The sequence below is a fragment of the Calidris pugnax genome, unplaced genomic scaffold, assembly GCF_001431845.1.
Source record: "Calidris pugnax isolate Ruff unplaced genomic scaffold, ASM143184v1 scaffold182, whole genome shotgun sequence".
NCBI lineage: Eukaryota > Metazoa > Chordata > Aves > Charadriiformes > Scolopacidae > Calidris > Calidris pugnax.
In genome coordinates this window covers 2,060,729-2,086,121 of record NW_015090968.1, presented here as the reverse complement: position 1 = coordinate 2,086,121, position 25,393 = coordinate 2,060,729, and the positions used below count along the sequence as shown (strand labels likewise).

The 25,393-nt window shown below is 38.4% G+C and overlaps 1 protein-coding gene across 3 annotated transcripts in view; it reads left to right on the top strand.

Moving 5' to 3' along the window:
* The window catches only part of TOX (thymocyte selection associated high mobility group box), a 242,962-nt gene that overhangs the window by 124,444 nt on the left and 93,125 nt on the right, over positions 1-25,393 (top strand). For all 3 annotated transcript variants that reach the window (XM_014952638.1, XM_014952640.1, XM_014952637.1), the window contains exon 3: positions 7,016-7,258. In XM_014952638.1, the coding sequence (XP_014808124.1) occupies positions 7,016-7,258 (243 nt within the window). The remainder of the gene's footprint in view (positions 1-7,015; positions 7,259-25,393) is intronic.

Sequence of the window (25,393 nt, the reverse complement as noted above, 5' to 3'; positions counted from 1 at the left end):
CATAATTTAGGTATGTTTTGCAGAGAGGGTCTTTAAAAAGTGTTTTATTTTTAATACACTTTTTATCTCTCGTTGAAGAAGAATATTTAGCAAATGTAGTGACTAATTTATACAAGTATATCTTGTAGCATTAAATTCAAGATTATATCATAGGTGATACTGCCTATGGTGTAGTATGGACCAAAACCTGTCAAATAGGATCCCAAGTTACCTTAAGAATCTTAGTTTTAATTGAAATAATAATAATAATGATAATAAAGAAGTCTGTAAACAGCTTGAAACAGTAGCTATGAGGGGAGGTAGCTGCTCTGCTTGTCTTTAGGAGGTAGCATGCTAGAAACCTACTGGGATGAAAGTCTCCCTCTCCTTTCAGCATCCCTAAAACACTGGACAAGCTGGAGCCGTGTTTATGCAGGGGTCCTGCTAAAGCACCCCCAGTGCTGCTCTGTGGAGGTTGCACTATTAGGGACCACCACACACTGGGGGGGACCAAATGCTTTTCTTTTCAGGAGAGAACAGTGAAAAGGGTGTCAAACAACAACCACGCTTGGATCCCCACTGAGGGTGCATTAAGGAGGGTGGCACAGGTGAGCAGGGTGAGACTCCAAGTTGGAGGTCTAAGGATGCCCCATGTGTGCCTAGGGCTCTTGACTTTTCCTAAGAAGTTGAACAGCAATTCCAAAAAAAAGACTTGCACTTCTCTTCTAAATTTGCTCAAACTTTCTAAATAGGAAAAGTGCACAGCTAGGTCTTTGTATGAAGGGAATTTAAGTGTGTTGATTATAGTATTGGTGTTTCCAAAGCCCAGATCTTGTAATCTGTAATAATATTTGTGCTTCTGCTTATTTTCATCTTTAAAATGTATTTCAATTTAAAATCTTCATTGAAAACACATTTCCCAGCAAACTGCTGTATATGTGTAAAATTAATGTAATTAACGAAAAGACTCTCGAGTGGAATAAAAAAAAAAAGGTCTACTCTTTTACATAATTCTGTTAACTTTGAAATTGTGATTGTTCCAAATCAATAATATCATTGTCAGCACATTCTCCTTCTTGAAAATAGAATTCATCTGGTACTGGAAAATTAATGTTTTGCTTGAGGCTTTGCCCTTTACCTAATGTAAATTAGAGAAATTGATTAACACAATAGAAAAAAGTTATACCTTCCCCTGTAATATATTTTTGATAGCTGTTACATGATAAATTAGTATATTGTGTGTGTTTTAAATGAATATGATTTATTGCTGTTGTCTACCATATGAAGAAACACAAAAAAAAAAATGTTTGCAGGATCATTGACTTGAACATATCAATGGCACTGTTGGACAATTCTTGCTGAGTGTTAAGATGATTTATGTAACAGACCGAAGGTTTCCACAGTAATGCATTATAGTCTCGAGCTATCAAGCCTTGTTCATGCAGAGACAAAAGGAGCTGAAAAACACTTGCTTCTGAAGGTCCTCCTCTTAGAAATTAGAGATAAGGTTGATCCTATTAAAACTTTTAGAAATATCTGCTGTCAAATATATTATCTTTACTTTCAAATGTGCATAAGGTACGTTGCTCTTTTTCCTCTTCTAATGAGCTCATTGTTTTTACATTAGTCTCGATTCATAAGTATTTCAGTTATGTAACAATGTGTTCAATAATAAAAGAGGAGACAGCCTGAAGCATCTATCTTTTAAAAACTGGCATCTTTCCACAGTTCAGATGCAGAAGCCTTGGTGCAAATGAAAAATTAAGACATGCTCTACATAGTTGGCAGTGCCATTCATTTCATTTAAGCTAAATATCTATAGGCAAATTCCCAATTTTAAAGAACTGCTGCTAATACCAGATTCTGTTGAGTATATGCATGGTGACTGACACAACCACTGAACTCACAGATTAGACTGACTTCATGTATGTTGTCTTCTGTGCTGTACTATAGCAACGGTTCTGCTCTTTCCAGAAGGATTTATGTTGGATGTTTGAATGCTTACTGCCTCTTGTGGTCAGTCTGTTTGAGGTGTCTCTTCAACTATCAAAAACTTCACATTTTTACCCCATGTGAAAAGGGTAAAAAACTGGGTGGATGGCCAGGACCGAAGAGCTGTGGTGAATAGAGCTGGTGGCCCGTTACAAGCAGTGTTCCCCAGGGCTCAGTATTGGGGCCAGTTCTGTTTAACATCTTCATCAATGATCTGGATGAGGGGATCTAGTGCACCCTCAGTAAGTTTGCAGAGGACACCATTAGGTGGGAATGTTGATCTGCACAATTTTTTGAACTGCACAGTTTTTCCCCCCTTCCATAGCTTGTGGCTGGATTTGGCAAGGCTAAGTGGCATAAAAAATAAATTGAAGGGGACCAGTGAGGTCATTGTTCAGGAACAAAGGCTTGGACTTGGGTTGGACAGTGAATCAGGGTTAAGTGTCCCTATCATTTTATTCTACCAAGCTTTTCTATAAAATTATAGGCTAGGGTGGCATAGATAATGATGTCTCTTGATCTCAGAGTGGGCATCTCACAGATCATCTGCTTTATGAAGTTTCCATCATTTGAGGCAGAAATGTCACAAATATTTAACCAGAAACCTAGAATATCATCTTTTAGATATGGGAAGTCATCCTTGCTTTTTCATAATTTTATGTCTGTAAATAGTCCAAATTTAAGGATGCTCACTTCCGAGGTTCCCACTCTCTAGCTCCCATCTGAAATACACTGAAATCTGCTTATAATAAATACAGGTGTAATGGAAATCCTCTTTATAGTAAAGTGAAATTAAAGCCTGTGTCTATTCAGTGTTATGCAGGGGGTTTAATGATGTTACTTTGCAGAGGGCTTTCTCTCTGGAATGTAATAAGGTCCAGGAAGTTCACCTAAACTGAAGAGCTGATAAACACCTCATCCACTCCCACAGTCATGACATGAAAGCAAAACCACTGGCAAAGTTCCTAGCAGCTTTGTGGTTAAGTAAATAAAGCATTTACTGCTAGTCTTTTTTGATTCAAAAGTGAAAAGACGGGCTTGCTAGTATTTCTGTCACCAGTGGAATGAAAAGGAGCTATTCCATGTCTTTCTGAATAGAGAAAGTCCTGCTGATAGTAAAGTGAACTACAAAGGAAAAAAACCCTTGGGGGCAGAGGAGACCCTAACTTTTCTCTCCCGAGAAAAAACTAACAGAGCTGGAGGTACAGGCTACCATTTATTATTAATACATGTGAGCTGTACTTATGAGTTGTAACTGGATACAGGGAGTGTAGCCTTCCCTAATGCTTTTGATGGTAGATAACTGCTTTCATTAGAAATTCCGGATAAATGGCTTGGGTTTGGAAGAAGAGATGCTCTAAGAAAGCCCAGGGGTGAGGACAGGATGACGACTGGCCGCGGCGAGGAGCCCTTGCTGCAGGGAAAACCTTGGGCCTGGCCTTCTGCTGGAGTTCCTTTAAATGTCTTTTGGGGGAAGAAGGTAACAACATGATGTTCCAGGAGAGCTCATTGGATCACTTGCACCAAGGGGACTCCAGATGGTTCCTTGAGAAGGCTTTCCCAATGGCAAGAGATGGCAGGAAAGTAGGAGTGGGTGTTTGAAGCCTGTAGCTGCTATCAGCAGGATAAGCACATGTCCTGTTCCTCACTCCTTCCCTCCAGTGCAGATGCAGCAGCCTTCTTTCTGGGATATGTTGGGCTTCCTGCAGATGTATATATGTCATATGTATATATGACTTTTGATTTATGATGTGGCAGGTGCCAGGTTATTACAAGCATCTAAGCCATGCTCCCGGACAAGACAAACTGGAGCACTGGCACGGCACTGTTGAAGTAACTTCCCTGAGGAAGTTGTGTTTGTAAGTGTTACAAACACACTTACCAAGTATGGAAATACCAAATTGGCTGAAACTGTCAGTTGAATAGCCTGATCTGCAGATGCTTTCAAATATCTATCCATACCATTCGCGTATGGCTTGGATTCTGCCTAGCTTTCTTGAAGTAGTTAAGTAGTTTGTCTTAAAAAATAAAAGAAAAAAAGAGAAGAAAAAACATTATAGGAAGTACTACTGCTTGAATTATATGTTGTTTTGGGGTGTTATTATTGCCTTTGCTACAGTACTCCTACTACTTTAAGAAGCTCCTTTAAGTGTAGTGGATGGTGATGTGGGATCAAATACACTCTAACTGGTTTGCAAGCAATAACCATGGTGTGTTTTGTGGGGTTTTTTTAAATAATCAGAGAGCAACCTTCTATTTAAAATGCTTAGCCCATATAATAACATTATTATATAGTGACATATTGTGGAGTTTTATGCCTCTAGTGTTTTAATTTCTTTTTAGTAAGTGAAGCTAATGTCCTAACGGCAATTCAGTTGCTCCCACCGTTTTTGAACGGTTAGTAATTAAAGACACATTCGAAACACAGCAAATCAAAGTCTAACTGAGGTAAAAGCCAGACTATGCACATATGGTATGCAAGAAGGGTGTGCAAATAAGACAGCAGATTTGCTGAATGCCCCCGATATTAGGCACACCCAGCCTGTCAGTTTAGGTTTAGGAATATTTGCTTTCAGAAGCAAATGTAGAAGTCCCTTCTTCTTGTGGTGAGAGAATACTGTAGACTCTTGTCCTGCTCCCACTTAAGGAGAGTAGGAGGGCAGTTCTCTCTCTTCCTCCTCTAGAAGGTGCTAGGACATCTTGGTTCAATGAAGACGCAGCTCAAGGTATTTTCACTGTAAGATAGTGAAAGAGAGAGAGAGAAACAAATGTTGGGTTAACATTTCTTTGTACCTGCAAAATCATGGGAGAGAAAACTCTTTGGAGGCCATCAGTCTTTTGGGACAGTAGAAAAGACAGTATTGAACACAAAATGTCCTCTTTTCACAGCTCATGAATCCCTGCTGGTGGTTGTAGGTTACATGGCTCTAAACTCACCAAGATTAGAGTAACCAAATCTAAGTGTGCTTGTGTGGGATGGTGCTGGTCCAGAGGAGCATTGTGGCTGCTGTCCTTCCTTCATTTCTGTTCCTGCTTTCTTATTGTCGTGTCAGACCTTAAGCTCACTTTAGACACCTTTCTTTTCATCATCGATTTAATATAATAGTAATTAGCAAATAGTGTATAATGTGTCCATAATACTTTTATTTGGTTTTGCAGTTTATACATTGTGGTTGAGTAAATATGACGTGTATAGTATTTAGAGAGGGTCTATTTTTGCTGTATGTATTTCCTCCCTTGGAGATGTCTCAGCTGATGGCTGCATCGTGGCCTCTAAAAGCAGGGGTAAATATGACTTACAATGGCAGTGCTCACACCAGCTTCCCATTAAGGAGGCAAAGGGAGAGCAAACTCCTGTGCCAGAGGTGAGAAACACAACTAGAAAACATGCGCAGAGCCAAAGTCCTCACACCAAAGGATGGCGATGGCACTGCCAGACCTTTTCCTTTCTCTGTCCTGTCATTTTCATTCTTTGGGATTTTCCTTTGGCCTTTACAGTCTACCTTTCCTGTTCTGTTTTATGCCAAGATATTTGGTAACAGAGGTGTAAACCTTGGTGGGAAACAAGTAAAGCAACCAGAACCATGGCAATGTGCAACAGCATAAGTCCTTCTGTGTTCAGCAGCTCATTGAAAACATGTAACACTGTTTGTTGGTGGTCTGATTTAGGTTTTTATATCCATCCTCGTACAGAGGAGAGTAACCCCAGGCATCCAGGAGGACACTATTACTATGATGACTGATGAAAAACCCCTTTGTTTATAATTGGGCATTGATTCTCCTCTTGTCCTTCTGCATGAATTCATACACTATACCCTCCTCCATTTGCAAATTCGTATTGGGGAAAAACATTGTCTTCTAATAGCTGCTCTTTGAAATTGTGCCCTCATTTTTGTCTTTCCCAAAGATACTTTGCAAGAGCAGAACGAATTTAAATCCTTGCATTTCCAGAATTAACAAAAGCAGCACTCAGAGCAGGGCTGCGTTGCTGCAGAGGGGCAGGAAGGGTGGAAGCAGTCTCTGTGCTATAAAACCTCATGACTGTGGGTGTGGGATGTGCAAAGACTCATCGCTTGCGAAGATGAGAACTGTGGCTGTTCTCAGAAAAGCAGAGCAGGCTTTCAGGCTGAACCACTGCAACTGATCCCTTTAACTCTTGATTTGGATCATGTATCTAACCCTGCTCACCTTTCTCCTTTAAGAAATATAAGCATACCCACCCCTACCCCCCAAATGAGCCTACCTGCTGTACAAAGAATGTAGATAAATAATAGCAATTATCCACCTTGGTGCATTACTCTGACTTTGCCTGTGGCTTTTCCTTGGATCAGATTGAGTTGGATGACTTAATGGCAGCGGACAACAAAAGAATAAAGAGTTGCTTTGTGGAGTAACTCATTTAGATGACTGACAAAATGCATGTATCATTGAGTTTATAGATTAAGAAAGGAAAAATCAGTGTTTTTGAGACAGCATAGATGTATTTTTATAAACACAAAATATATTCATACAAAGTATATACTATTTCTGTATGTATTTGTTTTTCTTTGTAGCAGAACAAATGCATGGCTCTCCTGTAAACCTAAAAATGGTGTCTTTCTTCTTCACTGTATAATTCTCGATCTGAGTAGCAGGGAGTCTTATGAACAATTTTGAGCCAATGTTAATTTTATAAATTGCATTCCCTTTTCCACAATTCCCATGAAAAAGGTATTCAGCTAGATGAACACTCTTGGAAAATTTTAATAGGACCCTTGAAATCTGTTTGAATTCAGCTTCTTTAAAAAAATCTCTTTATAATGGAAGCTGTGAAAGTATCAGAGATTCATATGCCTCAGAGGCAATTTTTCTTCCATACATAATGGTGAAACTCCACTGTTATAATATATGGGTGTTCAAAATATTCTTTTTTTGTTAAATTGAAGCTCCTTCTTAGAAGTATGTGAGTTGGGTTCTTTTTGTTTGTTTTGAGTGACTGTTATTACTATTCTTGATCGGTATTCTTGTGATTTTCATAACACTTTCTGTTGTTGTTTTTTTCCAGTCTTTTCCTGGCCCAAGTCTTGAAAGTGAAGATTTTAACATACCTCCTATCACTCCTCCGTCATTGCCTGACCACTCCCTGGTGCACTTGAATGAGATAGAGTCTGGGTACCACTCCCTGTGTCACCCCATGAACCACAATGGCCTCCTTCCATTCCACCCACAAAACATGGATCTACCTGAAATTACAGTTTCCAACATGCTCGGCCAAGACGGGACACTGCTTTCCAATTCCCTCTCTGTGGTAAGCATTTTTTAGTCTTTCCCTTCTATTCTGCTTTAAGTTGTGAAATTGTGGAAATTCAGACCGGTTTGAAATCCTCCGAGGGGGTGGCCCCAGCACTGCTTAAGTCATGGAGTGAGCTTTTTTTACATCATGGTCCCTCTGTGAAATCTTCCCCCGACCCCAGGCAGTGGGGGTTTTACAGCTGAGTTCCTCAAAGCCAGGGCGGTACCCGCCGCCTTGAGTAGAATTATTCTCCCTTTACATGGATGTAAATAATGACAAAAGGAGGCTCAAGGCTTTGACTTCCACTGGAGCAGGGTTTGGATCCAGATGGCTGCTGTTCCGTGTTTGTCTGATGAGGCTCTTTCCATTCTCATTTGCATGTGCTGAGAGATGTACAAAAATTTAATATCTCCTTTCTTGTTTACCGCACGTTTGGAAAACAGCAAATGTTATTTCTGATTCTAGGCCAAATCTTACAGCCTTTTTACAGTTCCCAGTCCTTAGCCAGCCAGAATTCAATTGAAATGACTGGGCGATTTGCTTATAAAGTCTGTCAGATAGTCATTATGGTCATAATCTTGGGAAGCCTGATATTATAAATCACTTCTTTGAATGCTAAATTGCTTGCAACAACTGCAGAGCTACTTTACATGTTATATTTTCAAGTGGGTTCTACAAATAATTAGTATACTTCTTGCATAGCAGCTCCAGACAAGATCATTGTACCAAAGAGGACATTATTTTCCGTCGATGTACAATTCTAGTCCAAAGAGTTAAAAATGCCATGGAAGAGGATGGGGCCTGGCACTGTGTGGGGCTCAGTGGACTTTAGGCACTTCGCTAGATGAGCTTCCCAGGAACTGCAGATCCGGACAGGTGAAGTTGAGGATCTGGTGTTCCTAGACATCCAAGGGTTTGGGCTTCTCCCTCAGGGATCAGAGGCTTAGGGCCCTGTGTCCCAGCTGGGAGGCTCTGCACTTAGGGACTGAGGCTGTTTAGGCTTCCAGCTTGCTAGCTCCTCGTCACATTACCTAAAAGAAATAAAAATAAATCATTTCTGGGAGCCTGGGAGCTGAGGCAGCATATGGAGATTTTTGGGGCTGAGGGATCTAGGTTCAGCTCCCCATTCAACCCCTGGGACTAACAGCCACAGCCCCAGAGCCAGGGGCTGGGGGGCCATGGAGGCCAGAAAGCTAGTTTACAACAACAACAACAAAAAGCCTTGTCACAAGGCTTCATTGCAACTTAATTAAAATAAAGCTGCCTTGATTTCGAGGAGCTCTGCATTCCCTCTGAGGATGTCCAACAAGCGGTACTGCGGGGAGGGGGAGCCTTGGCTACTTACGTGCTGCTTAGTTGTTATTGATTTACTACGATGTTGCAGGCTTTGTGTTTGAGGTCAGAATCTGACCCCAGGGTTATGTTCAATAATGGGAGGGAGGGGGGAGGAGAGGCAGATTTTCACAGGGAGATATAAATGTACTTTGTGGAAATGTTTTGAATTTTGCTTGCATTTCTGCAAAGCTGATGGCATGCGTTAAAGAGCATGAGCTAAATCTTGTGTGGGGTTCTAAAAATCAGAACTACGAAAGGACTTGAAAAAGTAAAAGGAAGGCTCTGCACTCCAGTCAAGACAAGCAGTATTTCACTGAATTGACCTCTTTTGAGCCATGGCTATGGCTCAAAACTATGCATTCTTTTAAGCTCTGATGTTCCACATTAACCTCTTGCAACAAGCTCTGAACAAAGGGCCTTGAGAGTTTGTGGATCATCACAGTGAATTATTGCATCCAGGGCAAATACAAAAAGAGCTGAATAATAAAAGTAGGCCATTTTGCTATTGTGACTTAGTGAAGATCAGAAAAAATGAAAATCAGACGTCAAGAAAATATGCACTAAATTTTAACAGTAATTTCTGAGGATTCATTCAATAAATAAAGCATGATCCTTGAAGCATCATGGGCTAAGTCAACTGTTATCCCTAACTTGCATGCTCTGTGCACACAAGAGGGCCTCTTAACTAGCAATAATTTTAACTCAAGCTGGCTTGTCTGTCAAGGAGATTAAGCTACATCTCACGTTAGTACAACTGATAGGATACTAACACCATGATTTTGTACGGTTCAAACACTGTTTGGCAGTTTAGTTCCTCTGACTTGAATTTGATAACTTGAGAGGAATTAACTTGAGGGAGATAATTTAAGATAATTCTTTAGTGAATTCAGTGACTTCTTCAGTGAATAGAATGGTCCTATTGTCCTTTTGGCTTTCCATTGATGAAAAAAGACAGAGGATTTTGTAGAGTTAGCATTCTTTACTTAGCTTTGAAGCTCTTCTCTGTAATCCAGAACTTTTTACATTTTTTTCTTCAATATGACTCTTTTCTCTTGTTATTACTCACCTCTAAGTTTCCTTTTTACTATCTCATCAACCTCTGATCCATTTAACAAGTACTTGCCTAAATCACTTTTATATTGCCTCACACAGAAAATAATGTACAAGTTTGTTCAATCTATCTAAACGGTTGGTGCCATATAATTTCTGGTATCAACTACCACTTAGTGTATTTGGAAACCATGTATCTTGCTTCATTTTTCAGGGGACTAATGAGTATTTTTAGAAAAATTATTCTTAGAAACGAAACTGTTGGCTGTTCTCTAGCCCTAATTAATTTCACATCTTCAGCAAATTTTACTTATACTGGGACAAATTCAGCTGCAGTGCAATGTGCCTCTGATTGAATTTGGAATTTTTTTTTTTTAAAATCTTTCAACATACTTCCTTTTAGCCAGTTTTTAACCCATGTTGGTATTTCAGCATAACACCTTCCTTTTTGTCTGTGTTAGAACAAGTGAGTGGTTTTCAGTTGATGTTTTTATAGACAAAGCATTAATTAATGCTAGCCAAATGAGAGTAAGGTAACACAGTGAGCTCAGAAACAAAGTAAGAAAATAGGTTGTACACAGATTGTAGCATTTTTCTTTCATCTCAACTACTAGGTGTTTTCAGATGAAGATTTCTGTGGTTTTGGACAGCTTGAAAATTGAGGCCGTACCTAAAAACCCATCAAAACTCTCCCCATTAGAAGTCCTGGTTTCATACTGTGCAGCACTCCCTCAAAGCTGCGGATGAAATCCCTTTGAGTAAGGATTGCAGGATTTGCCCCAAGCTCTCTAAGAATTCTCCTATGTGGAAGTGCTTAAACACACACAATAAGAGCCCACTACCAGCTCAGTGAATTCTTATTAGGGATCAGCTTCTTACAGACTTTTTACACTGTGGGAATTCTTTCTGAAAAATTTTACAATGCTGGGAGGTGAAAATTTCCCATTGCCATTTACTGAGTCTGATACTTAAATTTGGAATTAGCCGTCTTTGAAGGTTTTTTTGATTGATTGGACTTCCCATTGCACCCCCACTGCTTAAAAAAAAAAAAAAAATCACTAAAATTTTCTCTTTATCATTATTCTGCTGTTGGTTCATATATTGGCTTCTATGTTTGTGTTTTTTTGATTGATTGGACTTCCCATTGCACCCCCACCTTAAAAAAAAAAAAAAAAAATCACTAAAATTTTCTCTTTATCATTATTCTGCTGTTGGTTCATATATTGGCTTCTATGTTTGTGTATTTCTGTTTTCTGCTTAGATGACATACAGACATATACACACATGCACATACACACTAATTTATACCGTGCTGTCACATACAGATTTCTTTAGATGTTCATTGTATCTGGATACTGGGGGTTCAGAAGTCTACAGAATTTGTGCAGGATGTGACACGTGGTGGCGTGGACACACAGTCCAGCCCCAGCATGGTGGGCCACATGTGGGAGCTCTCTAAAGTCCTCCTTCAAAATGGCCATGGCTTCTATTCCTGCTTCTTAAGTGTATTCCATTAGATATAGATAGAGCTGTTTAATGAAGATGTACTGATGGTCCTCTAGGCATGTTTGTTTCTATATGATGAAAAAGGGATCCCTTCCTGATTTACTACAGCTGAGGTAGCCCCGTGTAGGTTTGGTTCAGTTCCAGTTGGGTCTTGACCTGTCAGCACTTCTCCGTTTGCATGAATTTTCCTGAAATATTCCAAAGACCACAAGAAATATCCCTCTAACATTTGCAAATAAATGCATGTATATACCATCCTATGAGAATGTGGGTTATCTGTAAAAATCTTTTTGGATGTCTTCTATAAAATGAGTTTTACCGTGTGTTCATTTTATCAACAAAATTATAGACATTTCAGCTTCTTCAGTATATCCTATAGATGATTGCTTTTTTCCCCAAGAAACCAAGGTTAAAAATCACAGTGCTGTTTTTATGTAGAAGAAAAAAAAGCCCTATTTTTGGAATGCTTTCATTTATAATCTTGTGCTGATCTTTTTGAAAATGTGGTTCATGATGATATACTATAGAAAATTTACAAGAAAGAAATAAGAGATTTCAGTTTCTTGGAATGCTTCAAATTTCTGGGTTTGAAGTTTAAAGTGCAAAAGATGTTAAAAGGCAATAAAATCAGGGGATTTATTTCCCAAATGCTCTACTTGTGCTAGCAACAAAAGCCAGCATAATGTATATACTTAGGTTTATTGTCATTTTTAGTATACTGTCAAGGCACACTTTGAATTCAAAGGCTACTCTACAACTGTTTTGACAACCACCACATCAGTAGGTAATGTGCAGGACATATGAAACTGAAGCAAAAACGTTTCTTTAGGTCTATAGGGAGTGCAGTACATCAATGAATTCAGATATATTAGAGCAGCATGAATTTCTAATATGTTGCTCTTATGGAAAAGACCACTGGCATATTGAATAATGCTGCTTTCAACGCAGAGCAGAAGATGTGATTACAGACAATTTCATTGCTGTTTTTAAAATAAATATTTTCCAAATCTTGAGGTATTTTATTTCATGTAATGCATAAAATATGTAACAGTGGACTAGAGCTAAAGATCTTCTAGGACACCGAAGAGTAGATGATGTCAGCTATAATTATTCAGATGTGGAATAATAGAAGCATTAGTTTAAAATAAAATGCATGTCACAAAGGCCCATGTCCTTATATAAAACAAAGCAATAAAAAGCTTCTTTTTTTTGCCCGCTTTGACAGAAGAATAAAGGCAATGAATAATTATTTAACATTATGCCCCAATTCATCAAAGCCTGAACAATTACATTTTACTTTTTCATGAATTATATTTTTTATATATGCAGCCCATGAGAGAGTAATATCTTAAACAAAATGTGGCACTGTATAACAGTGAAGAAAGCAGACAGCTGCTTTTTTTATTATTATTTTTTTCATTTTTATCTCAGGTAGAATGAAGCTAGTATATCTTACTCACAGTACACAGTTGCTAATAAATCCAATACAGGAGATTGTTGTTGTTGTAGCTGGGATGTCTTTCATACATCCCATGCTTTCATACATATTAGTTAAAACCCAGTATTCATATCTCATCTTGAGGCTGACCTATGCAGTTGATTATTTTTTTTTGGCACCTTTAAGCGTTAGTGCAAACTACTGAGTCAAAGAGAAATTTTTATTTCTGATGAACAAGATGAATAACTTTCATAACAATACAAGAGATTTCCCACCTCTAAGCTAACTGGTGAGATTTGAATCATGCTTGGATACTTTTTTCTAGCCTGTATTGCACGTCAGTGGTAGAAGATACTTTTAGTCTCTGGTGAATACTTCACATTTGTGCCTCATTACCAGGCTCTGGTCTTCAGTTTACATCAAAATTTACTGTTATGCTACACAGACCTGCTGCTACCCCAAATTTTATTGCAGTGAGTTATTGCCATCAGAACCACCAAATCATAAAGCTAAGGTCATAGAACACATTGTGTTAAAGTATTTATTTTTTTTTCTCTTATTAAGCAACTTTGTATGCTTGCAGGATAACTTTCTTTTCCTTTTTTTTTTTTAAAAAAAAAAAACCACCATATTTTACAAGCTGGGTTTTCTCACTGAAATAAGGCTTGTGTGGCAAAAGGTTACAATAGTTAGTGTATGTTTTGTCAAACAGCCTAACTATTGAGATGCACAGCCAAATCTTCAGCTGATGTCAGTCGACATAACTTTATTGTCTTCAGTAGAATTATGATGATTTATTCCATCCAGGGCTCTGGGACATCATGTTTCTCTTTCCTTACTTCTGATGTCTGCTCCACTCTTTTGTCATCAGAAAGACAACAGAAAGGATATGTAGAGGAGCTGATTAAGATGTAACTTGATCAAGGTTTTATAAATTCCTGCATATTGCATATCTCCTAGTAGAAGGCTCTTCACTGTGCTACAAAAAAGCATTAAAACATCCAACATTGAGAAATTACAGCTGTATAAAATCAGACTGGAAACAAAGCATGCATTTTTAACAGTGATAGAGATTTACCATTTAAATAATGTACTATGGGAGGTGGTTGGTTTTCTGTACCTGAGGACTGAAATCAAGATGGGGCATGTCTCAAAAATATGTGCTTTATTTGGGACTGGTCTAATGAACCCCCTACTGCAGCAGGAAGCCTGGAACATTCCTGTGGGTCACATTGTCCCTCAGGGGCTCTCAGCAGTAAACATTAGTCCATGCATACATGGTAGGGAACATCACTGGTAGCACTTCAGTTGGTAGCACCTCTATGGTTTTTCCCTCACAAGAGAAAATCAGCAGAGTAGAAGAAAGCATCCTGTGAGATCAAGCTATCCATGGGCTCCACCTTCTTGAGGTCAGCTAGGACTAGAATTGCTGTGAGAATATTTAAGATTAGTGTTTTTCATTAATTTAGATTTTTTTCTGGTTTTAAAGTATCTGGTAAAGCTGTATTTTCTGTCATTAAGTACTAAGAACTTACCTGAAAGACAGAGCAAGCAAATATTTGCTCATTAGTGTAGCAAAATATTTGTACAAAAATGACCAGAACTCTTTTTAAAATAATTCCAGGTCTCATTTTTAAAATTGCCAGTGAAGCTGTTGATTTACTGTCAATTGGGAAATACAACATTCTGCTTATTTGAGTGTTGAGACTCTATGTGGCTCACATATTTCATAAATTCAGTAGCAAAACAACTTTGGTATAATTTCAGGAAGGAATAACAAGATGGCATATTTCATTTTTGAAAACAGCCTTCTGTAGAAAATGCTTTGGTGAACTTTTTTTCACAATGGTTACCCGTTGTCTGATAGGAATTTATTTGCTACCTAAAAAAGTAAGAAAAAAAATGAGTAGCGGTATTAATTATTGTTTCTCAGACTTAACCAGATAGTCACTGGTTATGACATGATGAATGTGGTACGAAGAGAAAGCCTTCGGTTGCGGGTGGTAGATTATACAATACCTCACATGTGAAGTACTCACAGGAGTGATTAATGTATAAGCAGCATCATAGCTGCAAGTGTCAAACAAAACAGATAATAGAGTATGCAAATAGAGAAAACATAACTCTCAGAAAATGTCAGAAATTCAGGGGTTTCAGCAGCAGAGATTGTTGACTTTAATCTGCTGCTTTTAACATCACATGTAGTTGTCGAGAACAGCGAGATAATGAAACGTTTCTGAAGACTCAGTCTTTGGCAAAAAAAAAAATCTTAGTTATCTTAAGGCCTATAGATGAAATACAAGTGAAATGTCTTTCTCAAAAACTGTGAGGATGCTTTTGTGAAGACAGAAAGGAAGAAGCAGCCCACAGTGCAGATGAAAGGGAGAGTTTTGTGCATCAGGTGGAATAGCCTCTCCTTTCACCTGTTCCATTATTTAAATGCTTGCATTTGCATTCCTTGAAACTCAAAAGCAGTTGAGAAGACTGCACACCTTTCATGGATTTGTACTGCATTTATCATCTCAGCCCATCTTGTATAGGGAGTAGAATCAGTTAGAATCACAGAATCATAGAGTTGCCTGGGTTGGAAGAGGCCTTTCAGATCATCAAGTCCAACCGTCAAACTAACACAGACAAAAACAGTCACTACACCATGTCACTAAGCACCACGTCTACTCATCTTGTAAATACGTCCAGGGGTGACAGTTCCACCACTTCCCTGGCCTGTTCTAATACTTGATAACCCTTTCAGTGTAAAAATTTTTCCTAATATAAAATCTAAACCTCCCCTGGTGGAACTTGAAGCCGTTTCCTCTTGTCTTATTGCCTGTGACTTGGGAGAAGAGACCAACCCCACCACACTACACCCTCCTTTCAGGGAGTTGTAGGGAGTGAGAAGGTCTCCCCTCAGCCTCCTTTTCTCCAGGCTGAACACCCCTGGCTCCCTCAGCCTCTCCTCATTAGACTTGCTCTTCAGACCCCTCACCAGCTCCATAGCCCTTCTCTGGACCTGCTCCAGCACCTCAATGTCTTTTTTGTAGTGAGGGGCCCAAAAAGGGACACAGCGCTTGAGGGGGGGCTCCACCAGTGCCCAGTACAGGGGGACGATCACCACCCGAGTCCTACTCACCACACTGTTCCTGACACAGGCCAGGACAATAAAGATAGCAAAATGTAAGTTCTTAATTCTTTTCCTGTGTATATCATGGATAAATACACTCACAAAGTATGTAGTGGCAGTAAGAAGCCTTATGGAGTGAGGAAGTATGGAGTAGGCCTCCAAGGCCTACTTGTGCATACCCTTCAGTTATAAAACCCACAGAAATAAACCCTTCCCATCTGAAGTCAGTTGGACAAAGGCATTACAGTTTATCTTCCCTATTCTCAGTGTGTACCCAACATTCCTATTTCAATCAACCTGCCGGGTAGGAAAAGAGACAAAGGAGAAATTGCAGGTAGTAATGTGGCAATCTGTGTGCCTGCCCGGACGTGGAGATGATGTGGACCGCAGTGCTCAGGATACATGCATACACATACATATATAGATGGATACACATATATACATATATATATGTGAACATATATATATATATATGTAAGGAACTATCACACTGTTAATCACTGCAGCCCTCTGCTGGAATGGAAATGTAAGAGACAGGATGTAGCATTTGCAATATTCCCCTTCTCCCCAAATCATAGATCCACATTTTACGCTAAACAGGGACTGAAGCTAGACCCAAAGTTTTGATTGTAGATGCAAAAGACTTAATCAACGTACTGTACATAGTTACTTGATAGAAAATTTTAACCAAATTCCTGGGTTATGAGTGAGGTTGCAGTTAGTAACTTTATATAATCTATGTAAGTTAATTTGCTTTCTTTGCTATCTGAGTTAATAAAGGAAGTAGCCTAGTTGCTAAGGTGAGACATGGCATATGTAATGGGTGACAAGATGTGGCCACTCTATATCCCATCTTTGAAATTCCACTTCCTGACAGTGGTGATATCAGGCTACAGGTGCCTTCCCTTCATCCTTACAAAAGTTATATTAACTGAAAAAGTGGTTGAAATTAGATGTTCTGGTCCTTTAGCAAAAAAGCCCTGTGCATGGAGGATTTACAGGATCAGGCCCTTGATGAGAATGCAACACTTTTTTTTCTTTTTTTTTTTTTAATTCAGAGATGGGACTTCCTTCTAATACACTTTAAGATTACCTTCATTCACACATAAAGAATTTCAGAGATTAACTCGGTAACTAAGCTTCAGTTTCCTACACATGCCCTAATACTCAAGTGTGGGATCTCAGTTCAATGAATTTTATTACACTCCCCTTTCTTATGAAGCAGCATAAAAAGTGTTTAGTGCAATAGGCTTAGTTCTGATCTGGATATTAAGTGCAGCTTAAGTTGCCTGACAGAAAGTGTACAGTGTAAAATAACCACTGGCAAAACTTTTAAAAGTTCTTTTTTTCTAGAAAAAGTAAATCGCAGCATTTGCAAAATAATACTAGCAGCACCCTGTTCTTCTGCAGCGCCTTTCTTGTGTCTTGAAATGCTTTGTAGTCACGAATTAGCTAAGAAGGTAACATACTAATAATAGTAGAAATAGGTATTTGCAATATCAGCCCCTCATATCTGTCAAGTACTATATTGTAGAATAGAAAGACATTTACTTTATTAAAAACCCAATAAAATGCAATTCACAATATACAAATGCAGATGAGTCCCAAGTTGCAAAAGGCTGAAAGAGACAGATCTTAATGTAGAGGAAGAAGATGACTCTACAATGTGGGACCCATAATAACGAAAGTATTACCAGAAGCTGAGTTCATGTCTGATCATTAGTAACACAAAGGTGGGCAGCAGTGCGGTGAGAGACAACTTTCAGTATTAGAACTAGCAGAAGTCCTCCAATGTAATAAAGGCAGGAATTAACTGCCACATGTTACACATCTAATATACAGCAATTATGGTGACTGCATATGATGATAGCTGAGATCTTTAAGCTATCATGCAACCTGGAAGTGATGCAGCAGCCTTATTTAAGAGCCATGGAAAAGATAGGCAGGTTGTTTCACCTGTCCTTGAAATGCAGTTAGTTTGAGGGAGTTGTGAAGTATTTAACCACAAAGTTTGATGCTCCACCACCTGAGGGTCCCAGTCCAAAGCCTTATGGGCTGGTTGCATAGTACACATGTTTCTTCTGTCTTGCCATCAGCTTTCACAGATGCAGGGAGGGGAAAATACACAAAAGGAAAGTTCTCTGCCCAGGGCCTGGCCAATGTAATTTTAATTGTGGCAGGCGCTAACTTTGTCGTTTGTGGCCTCTGGCTCTGAATTGCATTTTAGAAGCTCTATTGCAGGCTGAACATCTCAGTGGGATATTCGGAAGCATTCTGGACTATTGTTGATCCTGTCCAGCTCTACTAGGGGCTTTTCCAGGGTCCCAACAGAAACAGAGATTGTTCTATAGCAAATGCTTTCATTTGTTTATAAATAGTGAAAATTTTCGTTTTAGCCTGTATCAGATTAAAGGGTTTGTCAACAAAAGTATTTTCAATAATGATCCACACTCTGCTATCATAATTCTGAAATTATTTTCTTTGTAACATTTGGAAAACTAGAGCAAGCTGTAACAAGACTGAAGAGAGTAATTATCACCTAATGTGCTGTTTTGAAACAATTTTTATTATTTTGATTATCTTATAATTAAAGACAGTATAGCAAAGCTGTGCTACAGGAAAAACTTACATAAGTAACCTGACCCCTTGGATCCTGGCTCAGTGCAGCCTTAATGTTGTGTTATTACCAAATTACAGAAATTGGTCCAGAAGGAACCCTAAAGTCCCTCTCTTAGTCTAGTCCAAGGAAGGACTTTGAAAGGTCATCTTCCCAAAAGCAGGATACTCTATATGTTTGTCATTTCTGACAGACATTTGTCTAACTTATTTTTTTAGACAATTCTGCTAATGGCAACTGCACAGACTCCTCAGGGACACTCTGAATACAGGTCTGCAACCTTAAAAATTCACCTACTTTGTTGTATACATAAAACCCAGCAGCCTGGAGGTTAATGCAGATCATTTAATCTTTTCAGCTGTTTTTTATTTATTTTTATTTTTAAAGCGTGATTATATATGTATAGATTTATATTTATAAAATGTATATTTGTCTAAAAATGAATGATAGGTAATAGATGTTGATGGAACAGCTAGGAAATAAATAATCAAGAGGATGTGTATTAACTCAGACTGGTTTTGGTTCAGAGCTGACTTGACCATTTAAGAAACAGTAGAAAAATAATCAGCTTTGCCCAAATCTTATTAGCATGTAATCATGATCCAGATTGTATTAGCCCATAACCTACACTGAGCAAAATAACTCTTCTTGAAGGTTCAGCTCTAGTGTGCTATTTTATGAAATTGTTTATGTGCATCTTTTCAATACTATATTTATTTGTCATCATCCATTACTTAGAAAGTTAGGCTGAAGGAATAGATGTTTATGATACTTAAGGATTGTCACTGCAAGTAATGGTATAAAAATAAGCAACGGGTGAAGGTTGGGAAAAAAAAACCTCTGTAATGTCATCCAAATAGCCTGCCAGGTAATGTTAAAGCACTGGAACATATCCATATGGGAAAATCCTGCACTGGCTGAGAGATGGGTTGGATGATTTAATAGCCCCTTCTTTGAGATGTAATTTCTATAACTGGTTGATACATACACTGGTATTCAGACATTTGGACTCACTTCTTGTTTGTCTGGCAAATTGTTTCTTGTGAAAGGTTATAAATTACAATAAATAGACTTTGTAGAAGATGAGCTAGATGATATACTTGGAAAGAGTTTCTCAGCTGATATTCAAGACATTAATGCCAAAGCAGAAAAAAACCAATAGAGTCTTAATCCCATGGCTTTCCTTGAGTGCAGTGCTAGGAAGGTATACTGCCATAAATAATATTTACGTTGAATAGAGTCTTCTCTATTCTAACAATAACTTTGGATAGAAAAGATCAAATAGAGAAACAAATGTTACTTACTTAGAAGTTTTTCCTCCTGAGTTTGCTACAAAGAATTCACTGATGAAGTAGCAGGGGGGGAGAAAGAGGGAAGGGGAAAGAAGGGAAAGCAAGCATTTATAAAAATGTTGATGTAGTTATAATTAGATCCATTTTAGAACCAAAAGTTTTATGCAGAAACTGACAGAAGGATACACAATAATTATAGTTTGCTGACAAGCTGAATAGAGTTTCCTTTTTTTATCTTATGGTTTTAGGAAACCAAACTGTAAATAAATATGCAGTTTGACAGATTGTAATTGCGATCAGCAAGGCGTCTTTTCATTTAATCAGATGGTGTTATTAAAATGGGGTTACAATTAAACATTTTATAATGTGACGTAGAACTCTATTAAAATTCTCCAGCAAACAGTAATTTGCATTTGATGCTTCTGCAACTCATTTCTATTTGCAGAAACATTATTGGCTGTGACCTTCCAGTGGTTAGGTCACACTTTGCTGTTCTCTTCCTACTTTGATAAATGATATTAAGTATCCTCTTTCTTTACTTCACAGAGAAGCTTAAATATTAATTTTGCAATCTTTTATTATATTATTTTTGACCCTTGTCAAAACTGCAAGATATTGGCCAAAGCATGTTTGTCCCCAGAGGAAATGTGGCATTATGTAAGCATAAATATTCTTAACTTCAGAAATGGTAGATTTGGTCAACATCAAGCAGGTATCCGATTCACAATTAAATGTTTCAAGAGAAAGTAATACTGCTTTTGAAAGATAGAAGTAGCATTCATCGTATTGCTGCACCTAAGACATTATTTCAATTTAAGATAATACAAAGCCTTGGATTTGCCCCTGTATTTCTTTAGATGTGTGATTCCAAGTGATTCCAAGAAATGTAGCAAAATGTTTTTCAGGAAGACTTTGAAGCATGACTGCTATGATTCCACATATTTTAGTCCCATGTGGAAGTCCACTATTTGTTCCCATAGTTTTGTTTACCTAATTTGGACAATATGAACAGTCAGAAGTGGTACAGCATTCCACCTTCTAAGACTCTTCCAGGCTGTAGCTGCTCACTGTGATCACCATCCCCTAAGCAGCAGAAAAGAACAAGGAGAATCATTAGGAGACAGTTTTTTGAGCCATTCTTCAGGTGCACACAGAGTCCACTAATGAAACTGCATAGCAAATGTTTGGAGCCAAGGGAATGAGTGATTTGCATCAGCAAATTACATCTACAAGGGTAAAGCAGTCTTTGAAAATCAGACAGCTAAGCTACTGCTCCTTTTTCTCACCCTTTTGCTTTGGTGGATGTTTTTGGAGGAAACATCAGTGGTTCGAGGAAAGCCAACATTTTCCTTACTGGAAAATAATCAGACAGTGGTTAGAAAACACACATTCTTGGTTTTTGTCCTAGTAGTAGGCAAAAGAAAGATTAAGGAGGCAAGGAGTATAAAAGAAGGGGAAATAAAGGTCAAGTATGCTTTGTTTTGATGGAAAGTAGGGTTGTGTGAGTACTTGAGAAGAATAAAAATGGAAAGAAATACTTTGGCTTGACATATTTGTGTATTTATTTTAACTTTGCATTGTCTCTGATTTGGAACCACTTTATTCTTTCCTACTTTTTTGTACTACCATGTGTTGACTTCCCCTTGTTGCTGTTCAAGTGCAATCACTTTAGAGTAGATTGAGGTGAAGTCTCTACCTCCCTCCTGCAACTCCATCAGTTTCTTGTCTTCATCCGTGTACATATATGCAACAACTGCCCCTTCTTTTTCCTCCATCTCACTTTCCTGAGGAACAGATTTCAAAAAGTTTCTCAGAGAAAGAGGTCTTCAAACCTTCATACAATGTGATGAAAGAAGCGTATTGCCAAAACACTCTTTTTTGTACTACCATGTGTTGACTTCCCCATGTTGCTGTTCAACAAGTGCAATCACTTTAGAGTAGATAGAGGTGAAGTCTCTACCTCCCTCCTGCAACTCCATCGGTTTCTTGTCTTCATCTGTGTACATATATGCAACAACTCCCCCTTCTTTTTCCTCCATCTCACTTTCCTAAGGAACAGATTTCAAAAAGTTTCTCAGAGAAAGAGGTCTTCAAACCTTCATACAATGTGATGAAAGAAGCGTATTGCCAAAACACTCAGAAATGCAGCAGTCATAAAAAAAAAAACAATACAGACTAGCAAAGATAATGATGAAAGAAGCGTATTGGCAAAACACTCAGAAATGCAGCAGTCATAAAAAAAAAAAAACAATGCAGACTAGCAAAGATAACTTTAAAACACTCCTCAACAACAGTTGGAGAGAATAAGCAAAAGGTTTGACTTTATCCTTCCTTTCCAATATCAAAATGGATAGGGCTGTAAGAGCTCTCCGACTGGTCCTCCCTGCACAGCGCAGGATTACTTCCCATGCAGCATCAAGATGAGTTTGAGGTCACCAGCCTCTGGTAGGGGAGGGCTGCAAATGGTTGAGGAAGAAAACTGAAAATACGGCTTGTCCCTTAACATTTCCAGTGACAAGCCCAGACATGTAAAGAGAAAGTGAAGTTGAAAGTACGTAGAAAAAAATGCAACAAGTTTCTCTCCGATGCTAATTCCATTCTTCCTAAAATAAATAAAATACAAACCTGAATCTAATGTTCAAAACAAGGAAAAACTAGTTTATGTTTTATCTGAGAACAGCTGCTTTTTTAAGAGCTCATCATCTAGTATACAGAGGTGTGAGAGAGAAGATAATCAGGATCAGAAATGCAGGTTGAACCCCATAAAACAGATCCATCTTAGGGTTTTCTAGTGCTATCAGTCACTGAAAGTATCTGAGCACTTATCTTACCTCATAATGTCTTCACTATTTATTTGCAAAATACAAACCTAACTGTGAAACCGTATTCCTGCTGGTGCCCCCTTGGCTGGTATAAGGAAGTATTTCTCAAGAGGAGAAAAGGCCCTAAACAACGAGGAGGAAACGCACAAAATATTCATCATTTGCATTCAGCTGAAACCTGAGGTTTGTTTTAATAATACTGAGAGAGATGCCTGATCTGGCATAGGTGCATCTGTCTTTGAATGTCATGCGTTTTAGAAAGATGCAACTTGCACAAGATATACGGTTTCTTTATTGTGTTCTTTGCATTTTCAATTGTGTACCATATATTCACATACCACTGTGCCTTACAATCAAGCCTGTTTGATTACTTTCAATTTATGCCATAGGATTTTGTCACTCTTGCTGAAAGTTTCGAGACATTTTACTCCAGACTCATTCTTTTTTTTTTTTTCCCCTCAGATTTATTTACTACCTTTAGAAGTAGAAAAGTCCAATTTCAATCATGTTAGAAATAGCTCATTTTAGACAAGTACGTGCTGCTCTGCTTACAAAACATATATGAGTGGAATATGCAATTACCACAACTCAGTTTCCTGCCACAGAAACATTTCAGCATTATAGCATTACAGAAATAGAATGACATGCATAATGAAAGATTTCAAGATTCACCCAAGGCATTTATTCTCTTCACCTTAATGTTCTCAGCAGTAGCAGAGTATCCATTAAAAGGTACGATGAATTATGGTTGCTTAGCAACGGCGAGGAGCTTGTAACAGCACCAAAGAATGAAATGGCTGGTTGATAAAATGAATTTTCTCTGAGCATTAGCCTGTTGAAACTGCCTTTTCTTGTGGAACATAAAGTGCATTTATTTGTCTCATGCATTTTTTATTAGAAAATTATTTGAGTTCCAGGGACTTGAATCGTTTTGCTACAGGAGATATTTGATTTTAATGTGTTGTACTAAAATAAGTAATAAAAGACATTTTCTTCAAAGTAAAGACACCAAACAAACCTAGGTAGCTCCTTTTGAAGTTGGGAATAAAATCTTATATAAGGTATGTCATTACTCGTTTCTAATTAAGAGTGACATTAGCTAGGACTTAAACTTAAATTTTACCTTTGAAGGAAAGTTTGAGACAGCCAATATGTGGTGAATAAAAGGAGAGATTTGGAATTGATCTTGTGTATTTATCACGAGTGAAATAAGCTTGGTTTCTCTCTTCCCACACAGTATGGTCTCCATGTCTTGGAGGTCAGTAGTGGTTGCACTTTCATACCTGGCGTTCCCTGTCTGCTTGTTTCTGTGCTAAAAATGCGTTCATTGTGGGCTCCCATCCAACAGCGAGGAGATGTTTCATTTTTCACTGACACTCTCCAGGCATTTAGCAGCAGCCAGAGCTGGATGAGCATTTTTGGCAGAGAAGGTTTTTGTTGGAAAATGCCAGAACAGTGAAACCAAAGTAGAGGCAAAGGGAATACATCAGTTGTGATTAATCTTTTATTGGCAATATTTTCTGAGAATTGGGACTGTCTGGTCAGGAGACATGAGACAAAGGGAGATCAAAAGAGACAGAGTGAGAGACCTGCCCGTTCCAGAATACCCAGAACATCCATCTGGATGTATGAGACCAAAGCTTAGACTTCTACACAGCATTAGTTAGAGCAAGAGCTTAACTTTTTGATTTTGTAGCCCATAAGAATGCACAAATGATTGTTTTTTATTAGTCTACAATGTTTTAGTCTTTCTTTTAAGACTTAAGACAGTGACATAACTGATCTTTCAAAAGGCTTCAGTTCCTTACTTTACTGAAGAAAATAGTTCCACTGACTCCCCTGTGGGCACCTGGGTGAGTAATATCTCTGCTGCTGCACGGTGCGTCAGCAGGTTGTGATCTACCACAGAATCAGAGAATGATACGGAGTTGGAAGGGACCTCTGGAGATCATCTAGTCCAACCCCCATCTACCACGAGTGATGCCCTGGGGTCTGTCCCAGTGCAGAGTCCTTGGTGCAACCTGGAGCCGCTGTTGTGTTTTCTGGCAAAGCAAATGAGGTCATGAGCGTGCAGTTTGGACCATGGGTCCGAGTGGCAGCTGAGGGGAATGGCTGGGGAGATGGAGAAGTCCTTCTTGGATTAGAAGTGTTTCTCAAGTTCTGGACTGGAACTATAGTAAGGAAGCAAATCTAAAAATCAGGATGATCAGCTCATTTATGTGCTGCCAACCTGGCAGGAAGGAATCAGAGTGAGACAGACTCTCACTCCCTAGCATTAAAAAAAACCTTGAAGGGTTTTGCAGTGAGCTGCCGTGTTATGGAACTTTTAGACCTGTATTTCTGTGTCCAGACCAGTTCTGGTGATGTTGCTGAGAGCACTGCTGTTGTCTGCTATGGGTAAAGGATGGGGTTGTTGTGCTTAACATGATCACAAACATCAGCAGCCTCACAGAAAACAGATTTTAGTTAAGTTGACAACATGGCAACATTTTTTACAGTGTTTTTTACTGGAAATTAAATGCCCTGGGAGATACATAACTAAAGGCAATAATAACCTTTTTGGACTAAAATAAAATTCCGCTCAAGTGAAAATGAAAGAAAACTCATATTAAGTGGTAAGATCTTGCCTCTTTAAAGTACGTGCTGATAATCAAACATTAAAAGTGAAACACTGCTCATCTTCTACAAAGGTGCAAATTAAAATTCCAGAGAGAGAGCTTGACTGATTTGTTTAACAAAGAGTTTAATACAGCAGAATCCCACTTGAACATAAAACTATTACACTCACAATAATCCTGTCTAGCTGTTGGGAGATCCAAATTAAAACTCTCACTGATATTTGCTTAAATCTCATAAATTGCACAGAATTAGAGCATATTGAAGTTGTGTATTTACTGTGATCTTACTGTCTAATAGGTTTTTAACAATTTAAAATGATGACTGAAAATATGTATTTTCCCCTCAGATGA